The sequence below is a fragment of the Symphodus melops genome (assembly GCF_947650265.1).
Source record: "Symphodus melops genome assembly, chromosome: 17".
Taxonomy (NCBI): Eukaryota; Metazoa; Chordata; class Actinopteri; order Labriformes; family Labridae; genus Symphodus; species Symphodus melops.
Window position 1 is genome coordinate 18356073 of NC_136707.1, and position 24728 is coordinate 18380800.

The 24728-nt window shown below is 42.1% G+C and overlaps 5 protein-coding genes across 5 annotated transcripts; 3 read left to right on the top strand and 2 right to left on the bottom strand.

Annotated features, from left to right (window-relative positions):
• The first annotated feature begins 1238 nt into the window (after positions 1 to 1238).
• On the top strand, positions 1239 to 5512 carry LOC306838683 (tripartite motif-containing protein 16-like). Its single transcript, XM_079367003.1, has 6 exons — positions 1239 to 1893; positions 1989 to 2084; positions 2192 to 2425; positions 2772 to 2946; positions 4344 to 4418; positions 4524 to 5512. Exons 1-6 carry the CDS (start codon positions 1480 to 1482, stop codon positions 5057 to 5059), a joined length of 1530 nt encoding a protein of 509 aa, XP_079223129.1. The 5' UTR covers positions 1239 to 1479; the 3' UTR covers positions 5060 to 5512.
• Positions 5460 to 7812, bottom strand: amn (amnion associated transmembrane protein; the record flags this gene model as incomplete). The annotated part of the gene is made up of 1 exon (XM_079367004.1): positions 5460 to 7812. The coding sequence occupies exon 1, from the start codon at positions 6954 to 6956 to the stop codon at positions 5460 to 5462; it is 1497 nt and encodes a 498-aa protein (XP_079223130.1). The 5' UTR covers positions 6957 to 7812.
• A 321-nt stretch (positions 7813 to 8133) lies between these two features.
• Positions 8134 to 11499, top strand: LOC306838401 (proton channel OTOP2-like). The gene is made up of 7 exons (XM_079366563.1): positions 8134 to 8356; positions 8806 to 9206; positions 9285 to 9421; positions 9505 to 9563; positions 10131 to 10255; positions 10344 to 11116; positions 11218 to 11499. The coding sequence occupies exons 1-7, from the start codon at positions 8304 to 8306 to the stop codon at positions 11386 to 11388; spliced, it is 1719 nt and encodes a 572-aa protein (XP_079222689.1). The 5' UTR covers positions 8134 to 8303; the 3' UTR covers positions 11389 to 11499.
• An 849-nt stretch (positions 11500 to 12348) lies between these two features.
• Positions 12349 to 20883, bottom strand: hid1a (HID1 domain containing a). Its single transcript, XM_079365362.1, has 19 exons — positions 20057 to 20883; positions 19249 to 19398; positions 18329 to 18499; positions 18115 to 18231; positions 16975 to 17081; positions 16710 to 16826; positions 16060 to 16267; positions 15920 to 15976; positions 15698 to 15838; positions 15521 to 15611; positions 15270 to 15421; positions 15099 to 15177; positions 14804 to 14968; positions 14470 to 14697; positions 13930 to 14081; positions 13764 to 13850; positions 13570 to 13661; positions 13122 to 13280; positions 12349 to 13033 (listed from the first exon to the last, which is right to left on the bottom strand). The coding sequence occupies exons 1-19, from the start codon at positions 20120 to 20122 to the stop codon at positions 12970 to 12972; spliced, it is 2403 nt and encodes an 800-aa protein (XP_079221488.1). The 5' UTR covers positions 20123 to 20883; the 3' UTR covers positions 12349 to 12969.
• A 126-nt stretch (positions 20884 to 21009) lies between these two features.
• Positions 21010 to 23179, top strand: LOC306837623 (protein VCF1). Its single transcript, XM_079365364.1, has 3 exons — positions 21010 to 21583; positions 21848 to 21959; positions 22725 to 23179. Exons 1-3 carry the CDS (start codon positions 21567 to 21569, stop codon positions 22944 to 22946), a joined length of 351 nt encoding a protein of 116 aa, XP_079221490.1. The 5' UTR covers positions 21010 to 21566; the 3' UTR covers positions 22947 to 23179.
• The last annotated feature ends 1549 nt before the right edge of the window (positions 23180 to 24728 follow it).

The following is a 24728-nucleotide window of genomic DNA, read 5'->3' on the forward strand; positions in this document are numbered from 1 at the left end:
TGCATGCATGAGTGGCACAACGGACAACAAAAACCTGTCATTACAATATTGGACTCTGCTTTTTGTCCGTCCCCTTTGTTTTCAACCCCCATCGCCTATCGAACCTGGAAAACTTCATGCTGTAAGGGACGTGTGTGAGGAAGAAATCCTGGACGTCTGGAAATGTTTTGAAAGATTTCCAAGACAGCTTAAGTGACACAACCTGACATTCAAAATGTGTCCTTTATGAAGAAATCCCATAGCTGCCATTTAAGTCATGCATTCAGTCACATTTCTGCGATTAGAAGAATAACCACTTACTAACACACTAAATGCACAAATTCCTTAATGTCATTATTTTTCATTGAAGATTTTGATATTCTAAAATAAAATATTGAGATGACATTGTGGCCTGGTAGTTTTTTTTTGATAAATTAGAATAAAAGGTGATTCATTCATTTCTACTTAAATCACAGCCATGCTTTAGAACAGTTAGGACCATAACTAAACAAATGTATGTAAATAAAAGTCGTTTTTAGAACTATAAACCTTGATTATTTGCTTTTGTTTTGTAGTAAGTTAAAAGTTTGTTAGTTTGGTATTCCATTGGGAAAATGGAGCATCTGTGTAAAGTAAACGAATGCTTGGTGTACTACATAACCGCTGACTGTGGTTGAGTGTTACTATTTGTATAATAGTTATACGAGTGGTTTGTAAAGGTCAGTGAAACTCCCGTCTGATTTCTTGTTTACACAGACATCATCTGTGCTCCTGCCAGTACTTTGATGAGTGTGCGTCTGTGTGTTAGAAAGACAGTTGCTCAGTGGAAAATACTTGTTTTGGCATTATGATAATCCCCACATGTTTCTCGTACATAAAAGATGAGCGTCACGCCTTCCGCCGCACTGCGTGGCACAAAGTCAGGAAGTTGTGTTGTAGATAAATGCTGCTGTGTTATGTAACACTGTTATCAGAAGGAAGCACTGACTCTCCCACGAAGTTCCTTTAAGTCCACTAAAGTGATTGCATGCTCTCAGGATGACACAGTACAGTTTATGTAATGTTTTTATTCAGTCGTTGGCCTATGGGTAGGAAAAAAAAAAATATCTTGTTCAAACCCTTTAGCCAGACTTTTTTCCCAAAGATTATCAAACACTCGACAAGGCAGACCATTTATAAGAGGGACTGGTGTTCTTTGCCCTGTTCATATTACACTCGTCATTTCCGCCTCTCTTCCGCGTGATCTGCCGTGTGTGAAGCCTCCAGAGTCCCAGCAAAGAGAAGGCAAACAAGAGAAGAACTGAACAGGGGTGTGGTGAAAAAAAGAGAATAGCAGGCTGAGTACAAAATACCTTGGGCGTGGCTTTTTAATTCTTTCCTTATGCTCCCAAAGGATCTCAGGAAAAGCAGGAAAGCAGTGAGTGAGGAGCAGGCTTTGTTACAGTCCAGAATCTTAACAGTCTCATGTGTATCGAAGGCATACGGTGAACACTCTCAGACATGGCAACTCTCAGCAGCACTAATGAGGAGACTCTGAAGGAGGGTGAGCACAATAAAGACGTAGAGGAGGAACCCAGGGATCCTAACGTCAAAGTGTCTGAGACCCTGCAACCACATGACGTGTTGTGTGACTCCTGCATGGACAGCCCCAGCAAGGCCTTCAAATCCTGCCTGACATGCCTGGTGTCTTACTGCGAGGCACATCTGAGGCCACATCTGGAGAACACCAAATTTCAAAACCATCGCCTGGTCGATCCCCTCCACAACATCGAATGCAGGACGTGCGAGCTTCATCATCTTCCGCTCGAACGCTTTTGTCTGGTGGATGGCTGCTGTGTGTGTCCAGATTGTGAGACACAGGTGCATCAGGGACACTCGGCTGCGTCCGTCGGGGAGGCACGCGCACAGATCGAGGTCTTTTAGTTTTGGCCTTATTTTACTGCTTTAATTGTTTCATATTTTTCAATTTTCACAACTTTTGCAGTGTGTTTGTGTTAATTGTTGTGCAGGCAGAGCTGCAGAAGAAGCAAGAAGAGATCACTCAGAGTGCTGCAGCAGCTGAAAAAGCCATCGGAAAGCTGCAAAGCAACAATAACTTGATCAAAGTATGTTCCAGTATGTTGATGCAAAGTATGATGCGTTCGTTTAAACAGTAATGTTCTGTTTTAACTGTGTGTGTCCTTGTTTTTCCCCGGCCTGTTTGGCCTGTCAGTCGTTAGTGCAGGAGGTTTTCGTTACTGTTGAGGAGCAGTTCAAAAAGCTGCAGACGACCGTGGACGAGGCCAGAAAAGGGGCGGTGGAGGTGCTGGAAGGAGAGAAGAGACAGGCACTCAAACAGGCAGAGGGCATCCAGGCACATCTGGAGCAGAGGAGAACAGAGCTGATGAAAACTGCTGCTCAAATGAACAAACTGTCCAAGTGCAAGTCTGATGTTGACTTCCTGCAGGTAACGCTGAGATTATCACAAGATGTTCTCTGAGACAGTTTATTTTGGATGCCAGTCTGTTGATGATGTACACTACAGGTGTCAAACTCCAGTCCTCGAGGGCCGGCTTCCTCAGACTTTTAGATGTCTCCCTGCTCTAACACACCTGATTTAAACCAATGTGTTGTCATCAAGCTCTGCAGAGGCCTGATAAGGGAGGCATCTAACAGTCTGAGGAAGCCGGCCCTCCAGGACTGGAGTTTGACACCCCTGATGTACACAAAGCGAGGGTTAAGGTAATCACAGAAAAAGAAATGCAGGGATCCGAGAAGAAGAGTTGCATGTTTTGTTTGTCATCTGCTTCTAGGAGTACTCGGAGTGGAAGAAAGGACTAACAGATGTTTGTCTTCCAACAACATACATCAACCGCATGGACCATTTGACCAGCATTTATGTTCAAGTAGTGGCTGATGTAACACAGGAGTTGTGTGACCGGATTCTGTCATCCTACAAGGAAAAACTGAACTTGGCGTGGAAAAGTTGTAAGTAAATAAACCTTCCTGCTCCACATGTAGAATTTTGCTTCATTCAGTGACATTTGTTCTTTTAGCTCTTTCAGTCCATATATGCCAACCTCACTGTCTGCAAAAGGATTATCACTTCAATCATGGCAACAAAGTAAAACAAATCTATAAGATAAATAGCCCTAAATTCTGTACAGACATACATGGGCCCATTAAGAAAAAAAAAGTACTGACTTTGGGGATCTTTCTCACGCCACATAACAAACAGTATTTCAGTGAAGTTATTTCCAAAGGGGGCCCGAGGTTATAACAGGGTAATGCAGCAAGGCTATAAATAAAATCGATTCACACTATTTTGCACTGCTAACAATGCAGTGCACAGTTTTTTAAAGAGGACGTAAGAGGAGGTTAATTGTAAAGATAACAAGGAACCAACGCCAGACGTCACAACTGCAAAAACAAAGAAGAAAATATGCTGAGTCATAGTTAGCCCTCAGCTTCCACTCTACAGCAGTGAGTAATGCACAGAACAACACCTCTTCCTTTCGCCATGTCATAACTGTGTGAGAGGTTTCTTCTGCAGTTGCCCCAGTCAGCACAAATAAAATACAGATAAAGTTTGAAATTGAATTGAAATTGAAGAGTGGCAGTCTCACAGCTGCATATCAGAAATCAGAAGAGCTGTAGCTCAAGACAAATCCAAGTTGTTTAAGTTGTTGTAATGATTGAGATAAAGTCTAAAGATATAGGATTTATTTTACTAACACTGTTTAGTGTGTGTTAGTACGTTCATGAGTTGGTGAAAATGGTGGAGATTGAAAATATTTTACACCGGCAAAGGGGGGCCCAGCAGAAAAGATGGCAACCAATGACTTAACTGATGAGTAGCAGATATTAAAAATATATCGTTTTTTTCCCACATGATTTTCTATTGACCTGAGTGTTCCTTTAGGGCCACCACAAGTTTTACATCGGTGGTTTTGACAGGACCGAGTGACATGTCTTATTCCACGAATGATCATTCTATCTACTTATTTCAGCTTTGCCATTTTAGCGTGTCAGCCCTCTGTTCCTTTGTAGAGCCAATTCCGTTTCCAGCGCCGCTCACTGTTATTGTTTTTTTTAACCCCTTTATTTAATTAATGTAAACTGGCTCATAGCTGTTCTTTTTTTCTTTTTGCTATTTGATGCTGTTTATATTCCCTGTTTTACTGTTTTTTGGAGCTATTGTTACACCCAAATTTCCCCCATTGGGGTATCAATAAAGTTTATCCTTTTCCTTATCCAATCAGAGGTGTCGGCAGAGATTTCTTTCATTCAACCTATTAGCTCTACTCCATGATATTCAGTACTTCAAGGAAACCTTAATGTCTAATCAAAATATGAAATATTCTCTCTCCAAAATTATAAACTAGGTGCTAAATCTCTGATGCCAGAACTTCCAGATTCATCCCTGCCTGATCCTGAGACACGAGATGACTTTTTAAAATGTTGGTACTCTTTTTTAAGGTTTTTTTTCTTTACGGCAAATCGTACCTGCTTGCTCATTTGACATCATCTGGATTTTTTAAAACTATATTCCCCTTTCATTTTAGACACAAGGAGTTTGACCTTTGACCCAGACACTACTCACAACTTCCTTCGCGTAAAGGAAGACAACAGAAAGCTAACCAACACCAGCCCCTGGCAGCACAGCTACCCTGATCACCCTTCACGCTTCGAGAACTGGCGACAGGCGATGACTGTGGAGAGCCTTTACCTGGGGAGGCACTACATTGAAGCAGAGCTGAGCGGGGAGGGTGCACACTTAGGGGTCACATACAAGAGCATTGATCGTAAGGGAGAGCAAAGCGTGAGCTGCATCACCGGGAATGACTTTTCCTGGTGTGTTGGAAGGAACAGCAGAGGTTTCTTCGCCTGGCATGATGGCGCGGAGACAGGTGTGGAAGTCTCTGATATCACCAAAGTTGGTTTATACATTGATTTCCTCAAAGGCACTGTGTCTTTCTATGATGTCACTGGTCCTATGAGGCTTCTCCACAAGTACGGGGCTAATTTCATCGAGCCTTTATATGTTGTCACCTGGCTGTCCAAGAAAGATAATGTGGTTTCTCTGCTTGATGCAAAATGATGCCTTTGTTTCATTTTTCTTATATATCTATAATACAATCTGTTCTCTTTTGCGATCTGGTAAAAACAATGGTTAAGGTTAAATTACAAGGTAGAAAAGTTAAGGCACATACACATGTTTTTTTCACATGCATATTAAATGTACTATCATCTAGTTGTAACTCTGCAGCTGCAGGTGATAAGACTTTACTGCAACTTTATTGGTCTTGGATGTGATTTTAATGAGGAAAAAAGTACACAAATGTCAGCCAGTACCAACTTTATTTGTCTAAAGTCGATTTGGTTGTAAAAGTTTATGTGCATTTCTGAACTGTCATAAAACTTTAGGAAGGCTTGTTGTTTTACAGGCTCCATAGAATCTTTGAGTTGAAATGTATGGAATCATTACAATCACATTTTTTTTAGGCATTGAAATCAGTTTCACTCTCATCATAAACTGGATTCACAAAGTGCACACCTGTCTGTGTCATTGAGATTGAAGAATTAGTTTCATTCCCATACAGAGCAGGGATATCTGGCATCATGTTAGGCCTGTCAAACATGGGATTATCATAGCCATGATCAATGGTCCCACCGAGCTCGCCAATGTCACTGTGTCTCTTAAATCTGCTCAGAGATGGCATCGAAGGCATCGAAGGCATCGAAGGCATCGAAGGCATCGAAGGCATCGAAGGCATCGAAGGCATTGAAGGCATCGAAGGCATTGATGGCATTTGAACAAAACCTTTACGAACCAGGACGGCCAATGTACCAACCAGGGAAATCAAAATTAAAACTCCAATCACAGCTCCAACAATAACCCCAGCATTGTTTCCAGACTGACCACTGCTGCCCCCAGAGGAGGCTTGAAATTCAGCCCCAGTGATTCCCAAGGTAGAGCCATGAGAACGGGCATCTTTGACGATGTCCCAGGCCACATTTTCTGCCTGTGTTCCCTTCTCTCCATCCAGGATAACTACTTGGATCTCATAGGTGGTACCAAAAGGGACAATCCCCATCAATCGCTGTGATTTGGCGACTTTAGACAAACCCAGCTTGATGGATTTATATTTTGGCAGGATAAGAAAAAGCTGATGGATCCGTTGCCTGTAGGTCTGCAGGTTGAAATCAGCAGAGAACTTGATATCGACAATAGCACCACAAACTTTACAGCAGTGTCCGACAGGGGAAAGAGGCGTTTTACAACTCAAAGACTCACATGTCACAGTGTCACAGATCCGCTTACGGTTTACAGAATTTCCACAGACACAGCCGGAAGGATCCCCACACGCTGCTCTTCCAACAGCAACAACAGAAGATCCGTGAAACTGGAGCCTCCCTGTGCGCGAGCTGAGATATTGGGAGAATTCTGAAGGTATTTCGAACCTCCTCCCTAGCATGAGCATGTACACAGATCTTACAGGAATGCTTGACTGGCTCGAGCTGGTGTCTACCCTGAAAGAGGAGCGGGCTTTGAATACCACATCCTCATACTCGCATGGTACGCTCTCCTCATGGACTGAGAACAAGACGTTTCCTTGCTCCAGGTCGTCCAGAGTTGCCGCCGTCTGCCACAGAGCTGGGTTGAACCACTGTAGACCTTCTGAATCTTTGAACTTTGTCGTGACACCCGCCCCACAGCCTGGCTCTTCTCCGCTAACAACAAAAAATCCAGCTCCAGAATTCAGGATGAACTCCCCATCCAATGGAAGCCTCATCTCCCGTACAGCGTGCGTTGTCTCCACAAACACAGACACTTTTCTCTGCGCTAGAAACTGAACTGTGTCACTGCCACATGGGACAGCATTTTTGTCCCAGTTGGTCTTATTCTCATAGTTGGTATCTGGAATCCACTGTTTGTACAGGGCACTCCCTGCTCCAAAGAGACAGAAGAGAAGGAGGTGCGAACTTTTCAGCATCTTGACTGTTTCTGACGGACCGGGCAAAACTGTGGTGACCTTTGTTTTTAGCCGTGTGACTAACACGAGTGCACACAGCTTGTAAAATTGCTGACGGACAAAAACAACCTGCTCAAGCGGATGACCTGTAAAACATTTACATGTTCTTAATAAGAAACCTACAAGTTCTCTTCTCCTACAAGACTTTTTCCCTTTTTAATTTACCATCAAAACATCGAGAGCATCTACAGTGCTCCCTCCTAAAGTTGTTCTCACTTTCTCCCATTCTTCTAGTCATAGATATTTTACAGATATTGTAAATGACTTAGACAAAGTGCTGAAGGTTTTGTAAATGATTCTACGCTAAGGATCAGCAACTTTGATTTTTGACATTTGCAGGGACATATTTGAAAAACACTATTTTATACATTTATTCTTTTCTTCTTTTGCCCCTCAGTAACTTTAAAGTCAGTCTAGAAACTGAACATGACCTTTTATCGAAAACAATGCATAAGGAATGTTAATGGTGTGATGATTGGGGTTTTATTCCTTCTTCTGGTACAATGGTATGCAGGTGTGTGTGGACAGGAAGAAAATTCAATACGTTGGCTCTTTACTTCTTCAGAACATATTACATCTATTTCGGATGTAAAACAGAATTAAATGTGAAAAATAGAGGTCTGGAAAAAAATGGATACAGCATAGTGTCCCACATGACACTTAAAGAGAAGTGCAATAAAATACTCTACTACATGATACACCCATACCTTACTGTCATTAAATAGTCATTTATGTCTTCATAAAGTACATTTGTTAGAGTAAATGCTATCAACATTTGAATCATTCAGGTTTTTATGTAGGCCACTGCTTTTTTCCAGCTTCAGGAAATGGTTTGCTTTTGGATTCTAAAATGTCAAAAGTCAGCAGAACCAGTTTGTTTCTGAGAAAAGGTGGTTGTCTTGCTCCATGAAACAGATAAGAAGCATATGCATAACAAATAAACCCCCATGCTTCAATTTGAGCTCACTTTCCCCCTGAGGCAGTCTGTCGCCTGCATGGATGCATGCAGATAACTTTGTTGTTTACATGGAATCACAGTAAAATTCGTTGCCAAAGGGGAAGTCACGTGGACGTTCCGATGGGAAATGCGCATTTAAACTACTGAAAAGCAGGGGGCGGGGGTGAGACGTCAGAGGAACTGATCAGCTGAACTAATTAACACCTGATTAGGCTACCTCATGTGTGCAGCTGCCTGAGCAGTCTGACCGGCAGAATGAGAGAATCAGATACACTTCTGATAGAGGAATAAAAAGTTGCGCCCTTTTTTTCTTCTGACGTTCAGTAGGCTTGGTCAGAGGGAGGGACACCATGAGATCTGTAGCTCAAAAGATTCTCCGGACTTGCAACAAGCTTTTCCCTAGGTAAATGTGTGGTGTTACATTTTCTCTCTTCAAAATGTAACGGTTTAGAGAAGTGTCACTCTTTGTCAGCTGTGTAATGCTTTTTGTTATGAAGGGGCTGTATTGAGTCAGTGGAGATCTGGGGCTTAGTCCAGCATTCTGATGACTCCATATGTGCAAGGTGAATAATGATGTCAGCCAGCCCTTTCTAAAACATCCCAGACAATTATGTGGTAAACCCAGGGATGATGGGTTTACATAGAAAAGCTGGGCTAAGCCCTCCCTTTTTATTTATTTCATTCATTTTGGGGCTGTGTACCTGTATTTGATGGGACTGGGGAGAGAAATGAAATGTGGAAAAGGAGCAACAGGTGGGACTTGAACCTATGCCCACTTGGAGGACCATAGCCTCGTACATGGGACATGACCTAACCGCTATAGGTGATTTGGGCCTTCTCTGTTCTCTGCAGAAAAACACCTAATGATGTTGTAGAGGGGCATCTGTCTAACATTGATATTGCAGCACAGATGGACAACATCCAACATGTGCCCAGTCCTTCACATCCACCGAGTTTGGAGGCAGCCAGAGAGCATGTTCACCATGTGGAGGCCGTAATGGAGAGGGCGCACCATAGGGGGGGATGGCTTCTGTCTGACATCATCTGCATCAACATCCTGATCCTGGGCTGTGCTCTGGTCAGCGGCAGTGCCTTCAACAGTGTGGCCATTACTGCTGTGCACAGGCAGGTCTTCCTCATCGTTCTCTTCCTCCTCACAATGTCGTGGATGCTGTTTTACATAGCTGTCACCTCTCGGAAGGACCAAGCGATCATGCTCGAAGATAGCCATGCTTGCCCCGTGTGGCTCCGAGGTGAGAACTCTGACTTGCTGTTTCTTTGTCAAGGATGGTTCTCATCTATTTTATTCGCTTCAATGTTTTCTGTTCCAGCTGGATTTTTGCTGTTTGGTCTTCTCAGTCTCCTCATGGACATCTTCAAGGTTGCCACCTATGTGGGCTACCTTCACTGTGCCTCTGCTGTGACAGTGGCCTTCCCTGTTGTGCAAGCAGTGTTTTTGTTTGTGCAGGTTGTTGCAGTTAAGTGTGTCATTGCAAGAAAATGCAGTCTTGTGATCATTTAGAAAAACGTTTAAAACATGTATTTTTTTAGACCTTCTTCTTCTGGATTCATGCAAAGGATTGTGTGCATCTTCACACCAATTTCACGAGGTAACTTATTCTCTTTTCACTTGTAAAAATATATTTTAATGTTGTAGGACCCTCATGCGTTGACTTTTGCATGCAAGGTTGTCAATGTTTTTGAATCAAATTGATCTTAACCTCTTGTTTTAAGACAATACAATGTCATGGTGTTCAATGACTGACAATATAAATAAAACCCCTCATATTTTTAACTAAAAGCTGCTGTGATGCAGAGAGCAGAGATGGGACATGCTGAAGTTTGCCAGGTCCTTGTGGTATCTCGCAAAGATGCGAAAGTCAGGTTAATGTCTAGGATACTAATTTAAAGAACAGAAGAAGGGAAAAAAATGGCTACGTCTTTCTTTGTAACATTGGTGCATAGGAGAGGAATGAATTCATCAAAAACTGCAAGCAAACTGCTGCACACTGTCTATGCTATGACAAAAAACAACACTGGCAATGTTTCAGTGCTGAAATTTAGTTGGGCAATTTCAACAGTGTGAAGAGTATTGTGCGTGTAGGACTTCTGTTTGTGTTGTGGTATTGAAAAAGTCATATCGAAGATTAAGAACTGGTTTTCGTTTTTACTTGCAGGTATGGACTCACTCTTACGCTTTCAACAAGCCTGGTTGTGTGGATGGCAGCCGTGATGGAGGAATCGCTTCACCAAACCGAGATTCCTGATCTGTATGTAAATGTCTCACACAAAGTGTACAGAGGTACGTAACAACTGAATATTTTTTTTTAATTCTAGTCTCATTTATTCATGAATGGGGAGAGTAACTCAAACTGTTCTTTCTTAATCAGCCAGCTATGGAGAAAAGTGTAAATGCAGCCACTTAGCGTGTGACACCTTCAAAGAGGCCTTCTACTACCTGTACCCCTTCAACATGGAATACAGCCTCTTTGCTTCGGCGTTGGCCTATGTCATGTGGAAAAACGTTGGCCGGCTTGTCGAGGACAACATCCACCATCATGTCAAATGTCATCCCAAGGAAGTGTGTTTAGGACCTTTGATGGGAATTCTCTTAGTTGTCGCAGGACTTGTCACATTCATAATGTATGAGGTGGACATGCTAACAGAGGATAAGGAAAAAAGAAATGGGGCCCTGCTTGTTCATTTTATCATGAATATAGTGATAGTGAGTCTGATGTCCCTCGCCTCTGTGATTGGCTGCATCGTCTACAGACTGGACCACAGGGAGCGCGTGTCGGAGAAGAACCCCACTCGCAACCTGGACGTGGGGCTGCTGGTTGGAGCCTCCCTTGGCCAGTTCTTCATCAGCTACTTCAGCATCGTGGCTCTTGTGGCGACTGGGGCCCCAGGCTACTTGAAGACCCTCAACCTGTCCTGGGCTGTGCTGACTGTGCTCCAGCTCGGCCTGCAGAACTACTTCATCATCGAAGGCCTCAATCGGGAGCCTTTTCACGTGATGCAGAAAGCAGCTCTGCACACAAGCGCCCACGCCTTCCAGGAACACACAGAGATGAGCACTGTTACATATAGTAATAAGTCCAACTACCGACTCTCGACTATACTCAAGGAAGTCTCTGCCTTTCTGCTGCTCGCTAACGTCATTGTAAGTTGACTTTATGCTCCCCCCCCCCCCTTCCCCCTTTTCTCTTTGGTTGTCACAAACCAATGATCCATGAGTTTTACTCACATATTCTGTTTTGACAGCTGTGGATCATGCCTGCCTTCGGTGCCCGCCCCCAGTTTGATCATCACACCGAGATAAAGTTCTACACATTCAGCATGTGGGCTGCTATCGTCAATATTGGGCTTCCTTTTGGAATCTTCTACCGCATGCACTCTGTTGCCAGCCTCTTTGAGGTGTACTCATATTCTTAGATGGACATTATTTTTTATATTTTAGCATACAGAGTAATTCAGTACGGAGTTATTTTTGTATTACATTTTATAATTTAACTTGATCAATTAAAAATAAATTATGTAGATGTTTTTGTTGCTTTTGCACTCCTCATATTTTCATTACAAGGTCATGCAATACAACCATCGAATACTGGATGTCTGTTTTGGACAAAGATTCAGAATTACTGAGTCTTTTAAAATAGGAGTCATAACAAATAGTTTAAAGGGCTAGCTTTCAAAACTTTGCTACAATTAAATCAATCTGCAGGGGGGCAATTCAATTCAGTGTGGATTAACACGCGTTTCTTTCTAAATCGATTTAGTATTCATATTTCAAGGAGTTAAAATGTACCCACTCTCTAACACTTAAAAGCCTATAATATAAGTCCAGTTAAATCTTTCATAATAGTTTTGTGTGACCCCTCTTGAGGTTCTTCTGTCGATGGACTTGAGACAATCACTGGACGATCGTTCAGTCAGACCTGTTCCTGATTGCTTCAGAGGGACACAGTGACATCTAGTGGTCACAGTGCATAATGACAGCTTTTACTCAGCACAGCATATTTTGGCTCGGCTTTAGATTGGAAAGTATTAAGCCATTATAAAGGCTATTTCAAATGATTGTGTTGGTTTAATTTGACTGTTACTTCTTTAATCTTTAGCTCTCCGTTGTTTACAAATAGGGGCCTGGTAGGTCCGCTATGGGGTTTGGTTAGAAGCAAAATGTTTGAGTCCATGTTGGACTGGATTGTATGAAGTGTGGGAGCCATCGTTTGAGGCAGATCTACCATCTTTCCATATATTATGCATGTTATTAAGGCCTGCTTCTGCATTTGTGTCTTTCAGACTTGTGGTTGTGCTTAAAATAACTAGTGGCCTTTTCTCTTTATAATTCATGAAAGTGTTAAGGAGTACATTTCAGTAACTTGACAAACAGAATTCACAGATGCATAATATATTTTTCAGGATAATTTAAGGAAAATACACTTTAACATTTAGCATCGAAAGCAAAGCCAGTCAGGACAAAACGTTCACCTGGCCTGATACATAAAAACATACAATCTGTATTATTGTCTCCAAAATCCAGTAGAGTTACATCGCTACAAACTACAACCATAATAACAGACGACTCAGAAAGAGTGCAAGTTCACTTTAAAGCATGGCAAGTATACGACTAATGTGAAACACCAAAAATGTGCCGTCCAAGATATGTCACAAGCCTCTGCTAGAAAGCATCACATCATCTTTGATTATTCCCTCTGATAGGTTGAACAATATTTCTCTTGTTTGCGGCCAAAACGAGAGCCTCAGCCTTCAAGAGATGCTCATCTCAGTGCATCAACGGACATTCTACGGTCTTGAGGTGAAAAGAAATGTACAAACAGTTGTGTATGGACAGTGTTAATAATTCAATCATCTTCCATCTTATCTCATTTTTTTCTATAATTCAAAGGTGATAACGGAGGCAAGTCAAACACAGTGAAATTTCCTGGAAAACCCAGCAGATACTGAAGAGAAGAGGAACTTTGGAGTTGAACAATCTTGGTTTCAGTCTTCGCCTTACATCCTCTGAATCTCGAAAAGGCGGACGTCAGTGTCGTACCAGATAGGAGGGTCCACATTACTAGACAACCAGAAAAAAAAGAGGTTAGTCTTTGGTAGTTTGGAAAGACAGCTGTGTGCAAAGTACTCCACTTTTATGACTCACTCACCGCAAGTACACAACACCCCACATGTAGGTACGAAACCACATGGCAGTGCCCGCGTTGGCTTGATACTTTCTGATGAGGATAGGGTGAGGGACTGGCAGCAGGCCAACTAATGTGCCATGCTGGAGAAACTTCAGGATCTCTGATTCATCTGTCAGACCCCTGTGGAGAAACAAAACGTATTTAGAGAAAAAAAAAAACAATCTGAATATTTCACATCCGTGGCTCAGTTGGTAGTTGGTCCCCTCTTAACCCTCCCACTGCTTTGTTGGTAATGTATAATATGTCACTTTAAATAGCAACCTTTGCCGCCAGTGTGTGAAGGTAAAGGTGTGACCTGCGATGTAAAAACGCTTTGAGTAGTAACAGGACTAGAAAAGCACTATACAACCTCAAGTCCATTAACCATTTTTACATGCAGACAAAAATGGGATCAGGCATGTTTCCATACTTGTCGATGCAGATCTTCTCCACCTGGGGAACTAGCACTTGCAGAAGTCGCATGATAGTCTGCAGGGGGAGTTTACACTTCCAGGAGTGGACCTGGGACAAAAATAGAGAATCAAAATCAGCTAAAAGGTCGTCCCATATGTGTCATGTGTTTGAAAGCTGTAGGACTAACTCAGGGTAAAAGAAGTTGCTGACCCATTCTGGTGTGGGAGCCCAAAACGATGTTGAAGACGCACTTGACAAACGTCTTCTCTCCATTTCTGCTTCAGTGTAGAAAACATCCTGAGAATGTCAAGAAATAGATTTAAAAACATGCATATAAAAAAAAAAAACCTGCACACACCCTGACACGGACACTCACTTCATTGTCTCTGCCTGAGTTTGACTCTGTGTCACTGGTCCCAGCAGCTGCACTTTGGTCCGGCTGGGCTGCCTGTAGGGAGTCTGTCTTTGGAACTGACACCATGGTGCCATCTTCTGATACTTGGGACTTCTCAGTCAGTTTGTCTATGGCTGAAAACGTAAAAATACCATATTTAGGAGAAATATTCCAGGATATAGTCTTGACCAGACTTTAAAAAAGACATTCTTACGCAAATCTATTTCTGCCTTATGTAGAAAAAATGCAAATAGAAATATGTATGTTAGTAAGTCCATTTCTTTAACCTTATCCTTTAAAATACTATGAAGTGGGATTTTAATGGGATATCTTTACAACAGACTTTCTCAAAAACATCTATTGGTTCACTTCCATTTTCAACCCATTTCATATTCCAATATAATTAAAAAACAAATATGCCAACGGAGAATTGTAGAGAAAAAGAGTACAGTAAGGTGACAAGTGAGCCAGTTAGACATTCAATCAGTAACCTCCACATGGCAGATATGCCGAAGTCAGTACCTGGTATAGCGACCAGACTGGTCTTCAGTGTGCCAGGCTCTGCCGGCACAGCAGGGTGAGAACCCTCCATGGACACGGTCTCCTGGGAGCTGGTGCGCGAAATCACATCTGGGGATTTCCTCTTTCTCTGTAAGGCCTTTTGTATGGAAGCCGGATCAGACGGCAGATTTGCCAACTGGTGGAAAACGTTGCGTTTGCGGATGATGGCGTACACTAAGTTGCAGTTTCCTTGAAGGGAGAGAAATAGAAGCAGATTCAGTTGGTACACCTTGAACATCAACACACGTAGAGAAAGCTTTCTGATTTACTCTGTTAAAAATCAGCTGTGCCTTACCATCAAACTGGTACTGGATAATATTGTTGAATGCCTCAAGAAGGAAAAATACAAGGTGATGATTCTGGGCTGCAGAGAACAGGAACCAGCTGGTGGAGAAGGCTTCCAGCAGGTGGAGCAGTTTATTGGCTGCCACCATGGAGAGGCTCTTTAAATATGGAGATACTGCAGAGGTAGAGGATATATTTAGAAGAAATGGAATTGTGCTTTGATTAGGTGGCATATACAGTATTTTTTAAAGAGAAAACATATTAGACATAAGATACAGACAGGCAGGTAGCATAAAGATATTCACCATTTACAATGATTGTGAGCAGGCAGTCAAACAGTGGCTGCAGTCGCTGGTGGCCTGTGGTGACAATCTTGTGAAAGACCTGCGAAACAAATACAAGTGACTGCTATGAGAATTATATGCTAGGAAGCAATACAGGACTTTTCAAATAACATCATGTGGGGGAGATCTCACCACTATAAGCAGGTCAGCATGAGTGCCTGTGAACACAGGGATGTCCATGGGCACATGGACGGAGTAGGGTTTATTCAAACGGACGCCAAAGTTCCTCTCGCCGCTCAGCAGCAGCAAAATAAACACGCCAATGTGCATGAGTCCCACTCGGGCTGCAACCAAGGATATAACACGCCATCAGTCAAGAATGCATAAGCCTCAAGGAAGCCTATTTAGTGCAAGGAAGCTAACGAAACAGGTGTGAGACTCACACTGATCTGCTCTGGCATCATTCAGGTAGAAGAGTATAGGAACCAGAATGTCGAGCACATCGCTACTTTTCAGGACAAAAAACAGGAACTTCTGTCAAGGGAACACGAGTAGGATTTTGTTGATTAATAGCACACACTCTTAAATCCACACTCTGCCTTTTAGTCCTTCATTCCAACCTTATTGAAGTCACAGAGCTTCCAGAAGAGCACCAACAGCTCTTGGTGGAACTGGATCTTCTTGGTAGAGTGGGGCAGGTAGGTCTGGGTCAGAGGGTTGGTCAGCAGACGAGCGAGGCCTTTCAATATGAAGTCAAAGTCCTGGAGAGGAAGAGATGAAGTCAGGCTTTGGACATCCGATCGTGAAGATCCTCATGCGTTTAATGGAAATAATAAGATTACCTCCTCCCTGTGAATCCTTGACAAGTAATTCACAAATAGGTTTTCAGGGCCTGTAGACTGCACAAAGATGGAAACCTTTCTGTGAGTGGCACTAAAAACGTTCTCTAAGATCAATATACAAAAAGATCCTTGTGTTGTACCTCTTGTTCCTCCATGCTGGACGGGGATGGAGGGCGGTTGGGAACCCCTCCGTCATGCTCCAGCGTCACAATGAGGATCTGCACAGCCTGCTCCACCAGCTGCTCCCTGTAGTCTGCGAAGAGCAGGTGGTTGTACGGGATGCCGTAGCCCACTGGATCATAGGCACACACCACATTGAGCAGGGAGGTAAACAGAGGCAGAGCATGTCTAGAGACAAAGACATGAAGACAATGTTAGCTCATCATCTGCACGTGTGTCAACTGTCGCCTTTTCAACTCTTGTATTACATTCAGGCAAAGAAGATTTTTGTAATCCTTGTATGCAGCTATTGAAGCACTTAAATATAGAAATCAGAGTTGGAATACACAAGGAGGAATCAAATGCAAAAATGGAAGAGAATTATTGACTCTGGACATTGTAGTTTAACAAAAAGAAGAAAAATAAGGTCCACCTACATGCTTTAGCTCACTAACAACTAAGCCATGAACCATCTCCATGACAACTGAGCAAACTCCCTCTGAGATGAAAACGATAAGATAGCAGGTAGCAGATTTGTTTGTGAAAGAATCACTCCCTCACTGATGTTTACACCTAAACTGGTATGTGTTTTGACAATACATTAATGGGTGTGTCCACATTTACACATTACCTATTCTCTGTGGAGCAGAAGAACGTCACCCAAGGGTTGAGGACGCCTGTGTCCGTTGTTGGCGGCAGGTACATGGCCTCAGAGAAGCAGGTTAGTAACAACCTGAGCAACTCTGTCCTGCAGAGCACCAGTGTGAGAAGGAGAAATAGAAGAAGAAGACGGAGTGGTAAATTGACAGAAGAGTAAGTCCAATGTAAAAAAAAAAAAAAACAATCACAGAAAGTATTGTTTAAGATGCAGATCTTGAAGAGTGAGGCTGACTCACCTATTCAGATCATGGATGTAGTTTAGAGGTGGAGACTGTGCAAAGCCTACACCTGCCTCCCAGATGTACTCACAGCTGTCTATAGACTGCATGTTCTCCACTGAGTCCTGGAAGTATCCACAAAAACATTCAATAATAATTTTCTAAAATATTTCAAGTACAAAAATAAGATTTCTCAACATGTTTTAGATAGATATGACCACTTTTATTTGTCATACCTCTATTATTATCATAAGTTTTAATGCTGATCTGTCTATTATCAATACTTCCTGCTACTTGCTGTTATTGCTCATATTACACCTGTTATTTCCTCATTATTATTGGCACTGTAGCTTTAAATCGGTATTAGCTGTTGTTGTTGCTCTGTTGGTCGGTTTGTTCATCATTTTTCTGCATCTCTCTCTCTCTTTATTTTCTTTTTTTTTTTTTAAACTTAATTGTTAATAATACTGTACTTTGAGTGTCAATTATCAGCAGATAATACCTTTATTACATTTTCTGAATGTTCCTTTGGAAGGACTTATGATGATATATGGGCTTAAAGATGAAAATTAGAAGTTAAAACCAGTGCAGAACACTTCCTGGGAGCTGAAAAGTTAGATGCTGACATGCAGCATTCCTTTCTAGCTCATGGGAGACAAGGAATTCTTCCTGGTAAGGCTGACAGTGTCATCAATCATGATCTCATATTATGTTCTTTCAGAAAAAAAACTTGACAGGTAAGTTTGGCAACTTTAGACCAGGAAGAAGGAAACCATGTCCTTAAAAAATGCCCTAAAAACAACCATAAAAATGTCAGTACTTTTCAGCTGTGTGAGCAGTTATCCTTTGTGCTGTGTGGTCATATATTATTTTATTTTTATAAACCTTTTATTTTACCAGGAAAATTCCCATTGAGATAAAAAAAATAATCTCTGGTCTAAGTTTGTCCTGGCCAAGAAGGCCGCATAAAAAACATCAAAGTTTCACATTTAAAAAAAATGTCACATCTAAAATAAAATTCAAGGCACAAAACACAATAAAACAAATCTCAAAGCATCATTTAAACTGTCAGCAAGTCAGTTCTCAGCAACCAGATTGTTCCTTTGAAATTGTTCATTCAGGTGACAGTTGCAGATTAATGGGACAGAGGTTACTCACAGGGCCTCTCTTATGACTGTGCACTGTGAAGTCAGGGCAGAAGAACAGGTCAGCGATTGACAGAAGCAGCGACTCAGCCAACGGTCGAGCTCCATCGTCATCGTCCAGCTCATCTGTCTGGAATAGATGGATCATGATGAAATACATGAAGCGTTCATTGCTGTTTTATGTGGCTCCGTCTTATTGCTTTTTTATTTCCCGTTCCAAAACTCACCCCAGCCCGGCCAGCTCCGGGCACCGTGGACCAGAAGAACCCCCTCCAGTCCTGGTCCTCAAAGATGTAAGGAAGGATGCGGGTGAGGATACGAGTGCTATTAAGGATCACCAGCTTCTCCCTCTCGGTTGGGCAACCGGACTCTGCACCCTGTACAAGCTTCTCGACAGCCTATAGGGAGACAAAAAAGCCGGATTTGGAAGTACATAAGAGTGAGGCAATCACACTGTGTGATCATTTTAATTCACTCTCAAAATCTTCGTTATTTTTTGACATTTTAATAGCCCAGTCTGTTGCTAAAGCAGTTCTGTATTCTTACCATTTTTTTCTCAGTCATTGAATTAGGAATAAGACAAACATCTTTGAAACACTTATTGTTCCATTTTAATTATGACTAGACAGTAAAAGTTCTGGAAAATGAAAATCCAATAGTAATCACTGTTTCTACTTGAAATGTACTCCTCATTGTTCTATTAGTAATCAGTATATTTTGACAATGAGAACCAGAGAACTGTACTTGATTTACTCTGTCTAAAATAGGTCTCCCCCCTCTGAATCTGCTCAGCTTAAAGGGCTCTTGTCTCTCCCTCTTTATTTGATTATGCCGTAAGTACACAGCATGTCTGCTTTGTTTCTGATAGGCAGCTTCAAACGGAAGCCGGGACCAAGAGAAGGGGTAGCGAAGGGAAAGGAGTGGGTGTTGACTCACTTCTTCCCTCATCTGAAAGCATAGAGCAGTGCCATGCTAATAACAGACTGACACTTGTGCTGGGCTTTAGTTGACAATCAAAAGTCTAACCCATGCAGTATTTTTAAACATTTCTTCCAAATGCAGCCTAAAAAATAAGTGACATCCCCATGTAAAATCTTATCAACATGTTTTGCATCAATTATGCATCGACAGTTCAAACAGTGTGTACCTTATAGCAGAGGGTTGCTAAATTTGAGGGAGACTCCTCTCTAACAGCTCTTATCTCTGCAGCTGGCACCAGTGCAAAAACATCCTGGACCGTGGTGGTGGTGTCTGCCCAGAACTGGTCCCAGAAGGCATCGTCTGTGGCTTCCACTGGCTGGAGAAAACATGTTTTCTTGTCATTTATCTTCCATCTGAGCCAAATGGAGCATTTTACATTCGTGGAACTTCAGATACAATTGCCTTATTGATCTTGCAGTGCGTTAAAAAGTCATTTTACACCATACATCATACTATATCCGTGATTGTTTAATCCTCCAGCAACCCCGCATGCTCTAATGGCAATGTAAACACAAGCTCTACTACTAGTATCGGTGAATAAGCATTATCTAGCACAATGATCTCAGCACAGTGCACCTGCCGCATCTGCAAATGTGGTCATTTTCAGACCTACGTCATCAGCTTTTGATTTAACAACGCCGTTATTTTTTCTTGTCGTCAGAACTAATACCAAATGCAGTTGATTAAAGGTTTTTGGTAATCTGTATTACGAAATCCGTCATCATTTAATCCATCAGTTTAAATGACAAACACGATATACAGCCATACGGTGCATGCAGTCATTTGAAATCTACCTTGAACATGTCGATCATACAAAATGAATGCATTTGTATTGTTGTATGCCCAATGCAACAAATAACGGATTGTTTTCCTTCTTCCACATCATACACGTAATCACATATCTCGGGGATGCTCTCCAGTGCGCTCGTTGTCATCACCATCTTTCTCCCATAATAACCCGAATAAATACATACCTGTGTTTTGGTTGTCAGCTGAATCACTGCTTTCCTGAAGTTCAGTTTGGAGTCGGTGCTGCCCATTGCTGTTGTTTCCCTTTATCCCAACAGGACCGCTGCTGCTAAGAATCCCTGTTAATCTCACCTCCTTCCTTCGCTTGACTCATTGGCGGAGGCGTTTTTCTTTTTTTTTCCACTATTGGCTGGCTGGAAATGCTGCACTACAGGGTGTAACTTCCGGGTTGAAAATGTCAACAATTCGGTCGGATTGGACGTTTCATGTAGGCCTGTAGCTTTTTATCTCCTGTATAACATATAGGCTATTTAACGCATGGTCCTGGATATGGTGTTATACGTTGGTATTAAATTGCTACAATCGTTTTTTAATGACGAGACCTGCAGCCATTACTGGTAAACATAAATATGTTATTTTGGAGGCTATGTTAGTTATTTTAAATCCTTGGATCAATACTAGGCCTACTTAAACTATTACGAATAAACGCATTGCAAACAGCGACGTCTTTTGGTGTAATTAAACTAATAATTAAGAGGCAATGTTTGCCCATTAGGAGAAAATAAATGTTTTAAAACACAAACTACTAAATAAAGGTAATGTTGATGAACAAATCATCCAACAAATGAGTTACTAAAACTGTTTTTTATTCCATAAAATCTGCGTCTGTGCTGTTACGTATGTTGCCTTTAGGTCTTACTCGTACATTTTAGCTTTTTTTATGTCGAACCGGCAATAGTCTACATGTATACAACAGACTTGATGGAGCCTTCATAAAAAAGATTATCACTTTTGTCATTAACATCGGTCACCATGAAAATGACGACTATCTATGAGTTGCAAATAAAGTCCAACATAAAAGTTGTCTACTGAAAAATCTCTAACAAGCACAAATGTCTATATCTTTTCCGAAAGTCATTAAAAGCACCGTCGGAGGTCTTCGCGCAGGCGCAGAGCCATGTAAACATAACAGCCGCGGTTGTTAGCTGTGGTTGAAGCTTTTTTACTGACAAAGCTAGCTAGGATAAACCAAACAAGTGTATTTTCGCTCAGCGCCTGACACGGTGGCTGTCAGATTATTTATGTCAGAGAAACTAAGCTTGATATGTGTTTTGTTCTGTTGACAAATCGTTAAAATAATTAAGCCGAAAGGTTAGCTGGCGGTGACGTTAGCTTGTAAATTACGTCAAAGCGTTTGAGAATAGCCTGTTCAGTAACTGATAGCCAGCTTAACGCTAGCTCGTCGACGCCCAGTCTGTAAGCAGTCTAAAAGCCAATTACATAAACTGCCACTGTTACTAATTATATCAGGTTATTATGTTAGCATTGCCTGGATGGACATGGGTATCAGCATGATGAGCTAGTAAGCGTTGCAGGTTTGCTAACTCGGTGATAGGCCATCGAGTGACAGAAGAGGATCAACTTTGACAAGTCGTGAAGATCAAGCACTTGGGACCTCCAGTTTGGTTCAACAAACACAACATACATCCATCGAGATCGAGTCATTGTCATCATATGTTGACTGAAAGCAGGTAAGCAAGGCCTGCAATATGTGATGTTTTATATAGCGGGGTGTGATTCAGCGACGTGACTGGCCTTTGTTGACCGCCTGCAGCAGCCATTTAAATGTTGAGTACTGACGTAAGATAAAACCATTGTTAGATTAAACAAAGGCAAATAACAGGTGCTCAAATTAGGGTGGCATCTATGCGTGATTTACATACAGTATGGGGCAGATGAAGTATTTCAGTGTGAGTTTTTTTTTTAAATATCTGTGGATGTTTGCACCCGAACAGGAAACGGCAGCGCGGTGATGAGGAGACGGGCCACCTGGTGCCACAAGCCAAAAGGCAGAGCAGAGGTCACCCTCTGTCTCCTGAGCCAGGCCGGGACGCCTGGGACTCTGAGGTACAAACAAACATGTCAAAGGGAACGGCACTCTTCTGCAGAAACTCTTTTAACAGATTTTCAGAAAGACAGTTTGTGTAAATGCATTCGCAACTGGGATCACATTACTTTTCAGTCATACTGTAGTTCTTACAGATTGGTTTTAATTTCAGATGTCCAGTCATAAAACACTCTTACATGCCTCATCTGATCACACAAAAAGAAACTAGTGATTAGTGAACACTGATACTGCTGTAAGATGTTATATGTGAGAAATTGAAAAAAGTTACATCCTACGACTGGTGTGGCAACACTTAACGTATCTGTTAAAATCACACATCCACCCTCGCATGCCGATGTGAATACTTATCACAGTTGCCAAAGTAGTTTACTTTAGCACGTAGATACCTTTGGAGAACATTTTTCATTTCAAGTCCAACTACTGACTGACTAAATAGATCCGACTTTGTATTTCAGACGAAAATGATCATCGACTGTTGCAAAATCCCTCAGCTAATTCTGTTCTGCTCTCATGCCTTGTATACAGGTGCGCAAGAGTTTGAACTTTGAACCCTTAGGGGGAACATTTTTGTAGATTTACAGCGGAAGAAACAAACCATGAGAGGATATGGGATGAATCCAAATTCCCAGTCCCAGTTGGGAAGCTTGTTTTGGTGCAGATACCTCATAAAGCTAGCATGCTCTTTAGCAAAGTTTTGAGTTTCACGTCACATAACAGTGATGGTCGTGTCTGGCTAGCTCACTGCTTACATGTCTGCATTTCAGTCCTCCAACAGTGAGAGCAGCAGCAGCATAAGCAGTCCTGAACATGCGGCTGGGAGCTGCAGCAGTCGCTGCGCTGTTGGCCCGTGCAGTCCCCTCAGCGCCAACGACCCCTCAGAACTGTCCGGCTCCACAAACCCGGTGTCCTACCAACAGATCAACCGCATCCTAAGGCACGCCCACTTCCAGAGCCTGCAGAGCAGAGGTCACGTCAGAGACACATGACAACTCTTTCAGTCTCCCTTTTTTTGCCCACCAGAGGAGCCGCTTCGCAGCATCACACGCTGATTCACTTCACTCAGCTCTTCCCATCCATCTCCACTTACGATGATCTCTCACAGCTCGGCATAGCTGTGGATGGAGGCCAGCTCCTGGTCAGGTATCTCCAGGGGGTTCATCGTTCAAAGAAATCCAAATGATAACCGTTTTAGCAATAATAAATGTGTGATCAACGTCAACGTTTTTTGTGATCCACTTGGTGTTCGACCAGTCTGCTTCACACACTGCTCTTCGAGCCGCTCTGTGACCGGCTGACTGTTGAATCCCTGTGTTTTTGTCTTAAATGTTGTCTTGAAAACAGTGCTACTGCAGCTGCTGGTCATGCACCAAATGCATGTCTAGGATGGTCAGTGTGACTCGTTTAGTCTCCTAGTAGGGTACTTGGACTATGATGCTGAATCTGATGTCTGTGTGTCAGTACATGGACTCTGTCTCAGGGAGGATTTGCACTCGTCTTTGACTGCTCGTTTGCTTTCACTCTCAGACAGGGACTCCTTCTTTCGGGACACGTAGAAGCCATGAGCGCGAACACGACTTCTTTCCTGTTTCCCGTTAGTGAAGAGTGTTTGAAAATCTTTACAATAGACTTTTTTTTTTTTTTTAGCCCATTTGTAGTGGAGGGTGAGGCTGTAGATTTGGTTTTAGCGTGGATCGCAATTTTTTTTAATAGACCTACACAAAAGTTGAATAGATTTTGGAACAGGTTTGCTTATTTAGAAACTGGGGTCATTGATCCCGTGTTTAACAGGCAGTGAGGTTGTTTATTGTTCCTGCTACTGGTTACAATTTAAAACACCCACATAGTCGATTGATTGTGTGACCTGACCTATGCATCAGTGTTGCTTTTAGCTAACAATTCTATATTTAAAATCCTCTCAAACATGGAGTCTACTCAGAATCTCTTTTTTTTTTGTGTGTGTGTGTAACCTTAAAACAACCCAAACGTTCCTCTCATGATCAACGAATGACAACACGAGCTGGTGACATGAGAAAAAGTCGTCTCTTACTTCTAATCAACCAAAGGAACGAAGCTATATCATGACTTCCCCTTTCAGATGTGATGCTGTTTCTGTCACATTGACCTCAGACAGGAAGCAGCCTCAGATCCTTATTTCCTTGACATGACATCTGTCGTGTCTTTTCTCCAAGGTGAATTTGATTCACGCCCCAATCAATCATGACAGAACAAAGTTAAATAACGGCGTGATCGGGGAAGAATTTAAAATGCATAACTAAACTAGTCGAAGTTAAAGAAATAGTTTGATAATTGAATAACAGACAAGTTTACAAAATAACCAACCTCTCGTGGCCACAAAGAGGAAACTACACATACCCCCCAATGAGGTCCATCACTTTTCAAACCCCTTAGATTGACCGATCTTCCTTTTGTTATATAGAGGGCTACTGCACGATGGATTTGAGTAAGGAAAAGTTTTTTTTTTTTTTCAGTCCAAGACCAAGGTTTTTGTCATTTGTTTTTATTTTATTCTACTGGAGCTACCAATTGCAGGCAAACGTTCTGCCTTTGCACTTACCACTCATTGGAAGCTGTCCATGTGTCCCCGTGCACTGAACATCCAGGTACAAACACTGAGGATGAGGCTGCACGTGCAGGATCAGTGTCACAGCAGAGCCCTCATTCAGGACTGAGATCGGCCGTTTCATCTTTTATTTTTTTTATTTTTTTCAGACTGGTGTGTCAAATATGAAAGCAATGTGTTTTTTTTT

Bases quoted from the DNA above. Each gene is read 5' to 3' on its own strand.
- LOC306838683 (XM_079367003.1), top strand. From the start codon at position 1,480: ATGGCAACTCTCAGCAGCACTAATGAGGAGACTCTGAAGGAGGGTGAG. The intron at 2,426-2,771 runs GTAACGCTGAGA...ATCTGCTTCTAG, and splicing joins CTGATGTTGACTTCCTGCAG to GAGTACTCGGAGTGGAAGAA. The intron at 2,947-4,343 runs GTAAGTAAATAA...ATTATAAACTAG, and splicing joins GAACTTGGCGTGGAAAAGTT to GTGCTAAATCTCTGATGCCA.
- LOC306838401 (XM_079366563.1), top strand. From the start codon at position 8,304: ATGAGATCTGTAGCTCAAAAGATTCTCCGGACTTGCAACAAGCTTTTC. The intron at 8,357-8,805 runs GTAAATGTGTGG...TGTTCTCTGCAG, and splicing joins TGCAACAAGCTTTTCCCTAG to AAAAACACCTAATGATGTTG. The intron at 11,117-11,217 runs GTAAGTTGACTT...CTGTTTTGACAG, and splicing joins TGCTGCTCGCTAACGTCATT to CTGTGGATCATGCCTGCCTT.
- hid1a (XM_079365362.1), bottom strand. From the start codon at position 20,122: ATGGGCAGCACCGACTCCAAACTGAACTTCAGGAAAGCAGTGATTCAG. The intron at 15,839-15,919 runs GTAATCTTATTA...CTTCCTCTCCAG, and splicing joins CAAGGATTCACAGGGAGGAG to GACTTTGACTTCATATTGAA. The intron at 13,281-13,569 runs GTATGGAAACAT...GTTTCTCCACAG, and splicing joins GAGAAGATCTGCATCGACAA to GGGTCTGACAGATGAATCAG.
- LOC306837623 (XM_079365364.1), top strand. The intron at 21,960-22,724 runs GTACAAACAAAC...TCTGCATTTCAG, and splicing joins GGGACGCCTGGGACTCTGAG to TCCTCCAACAGTGAGAGCAG.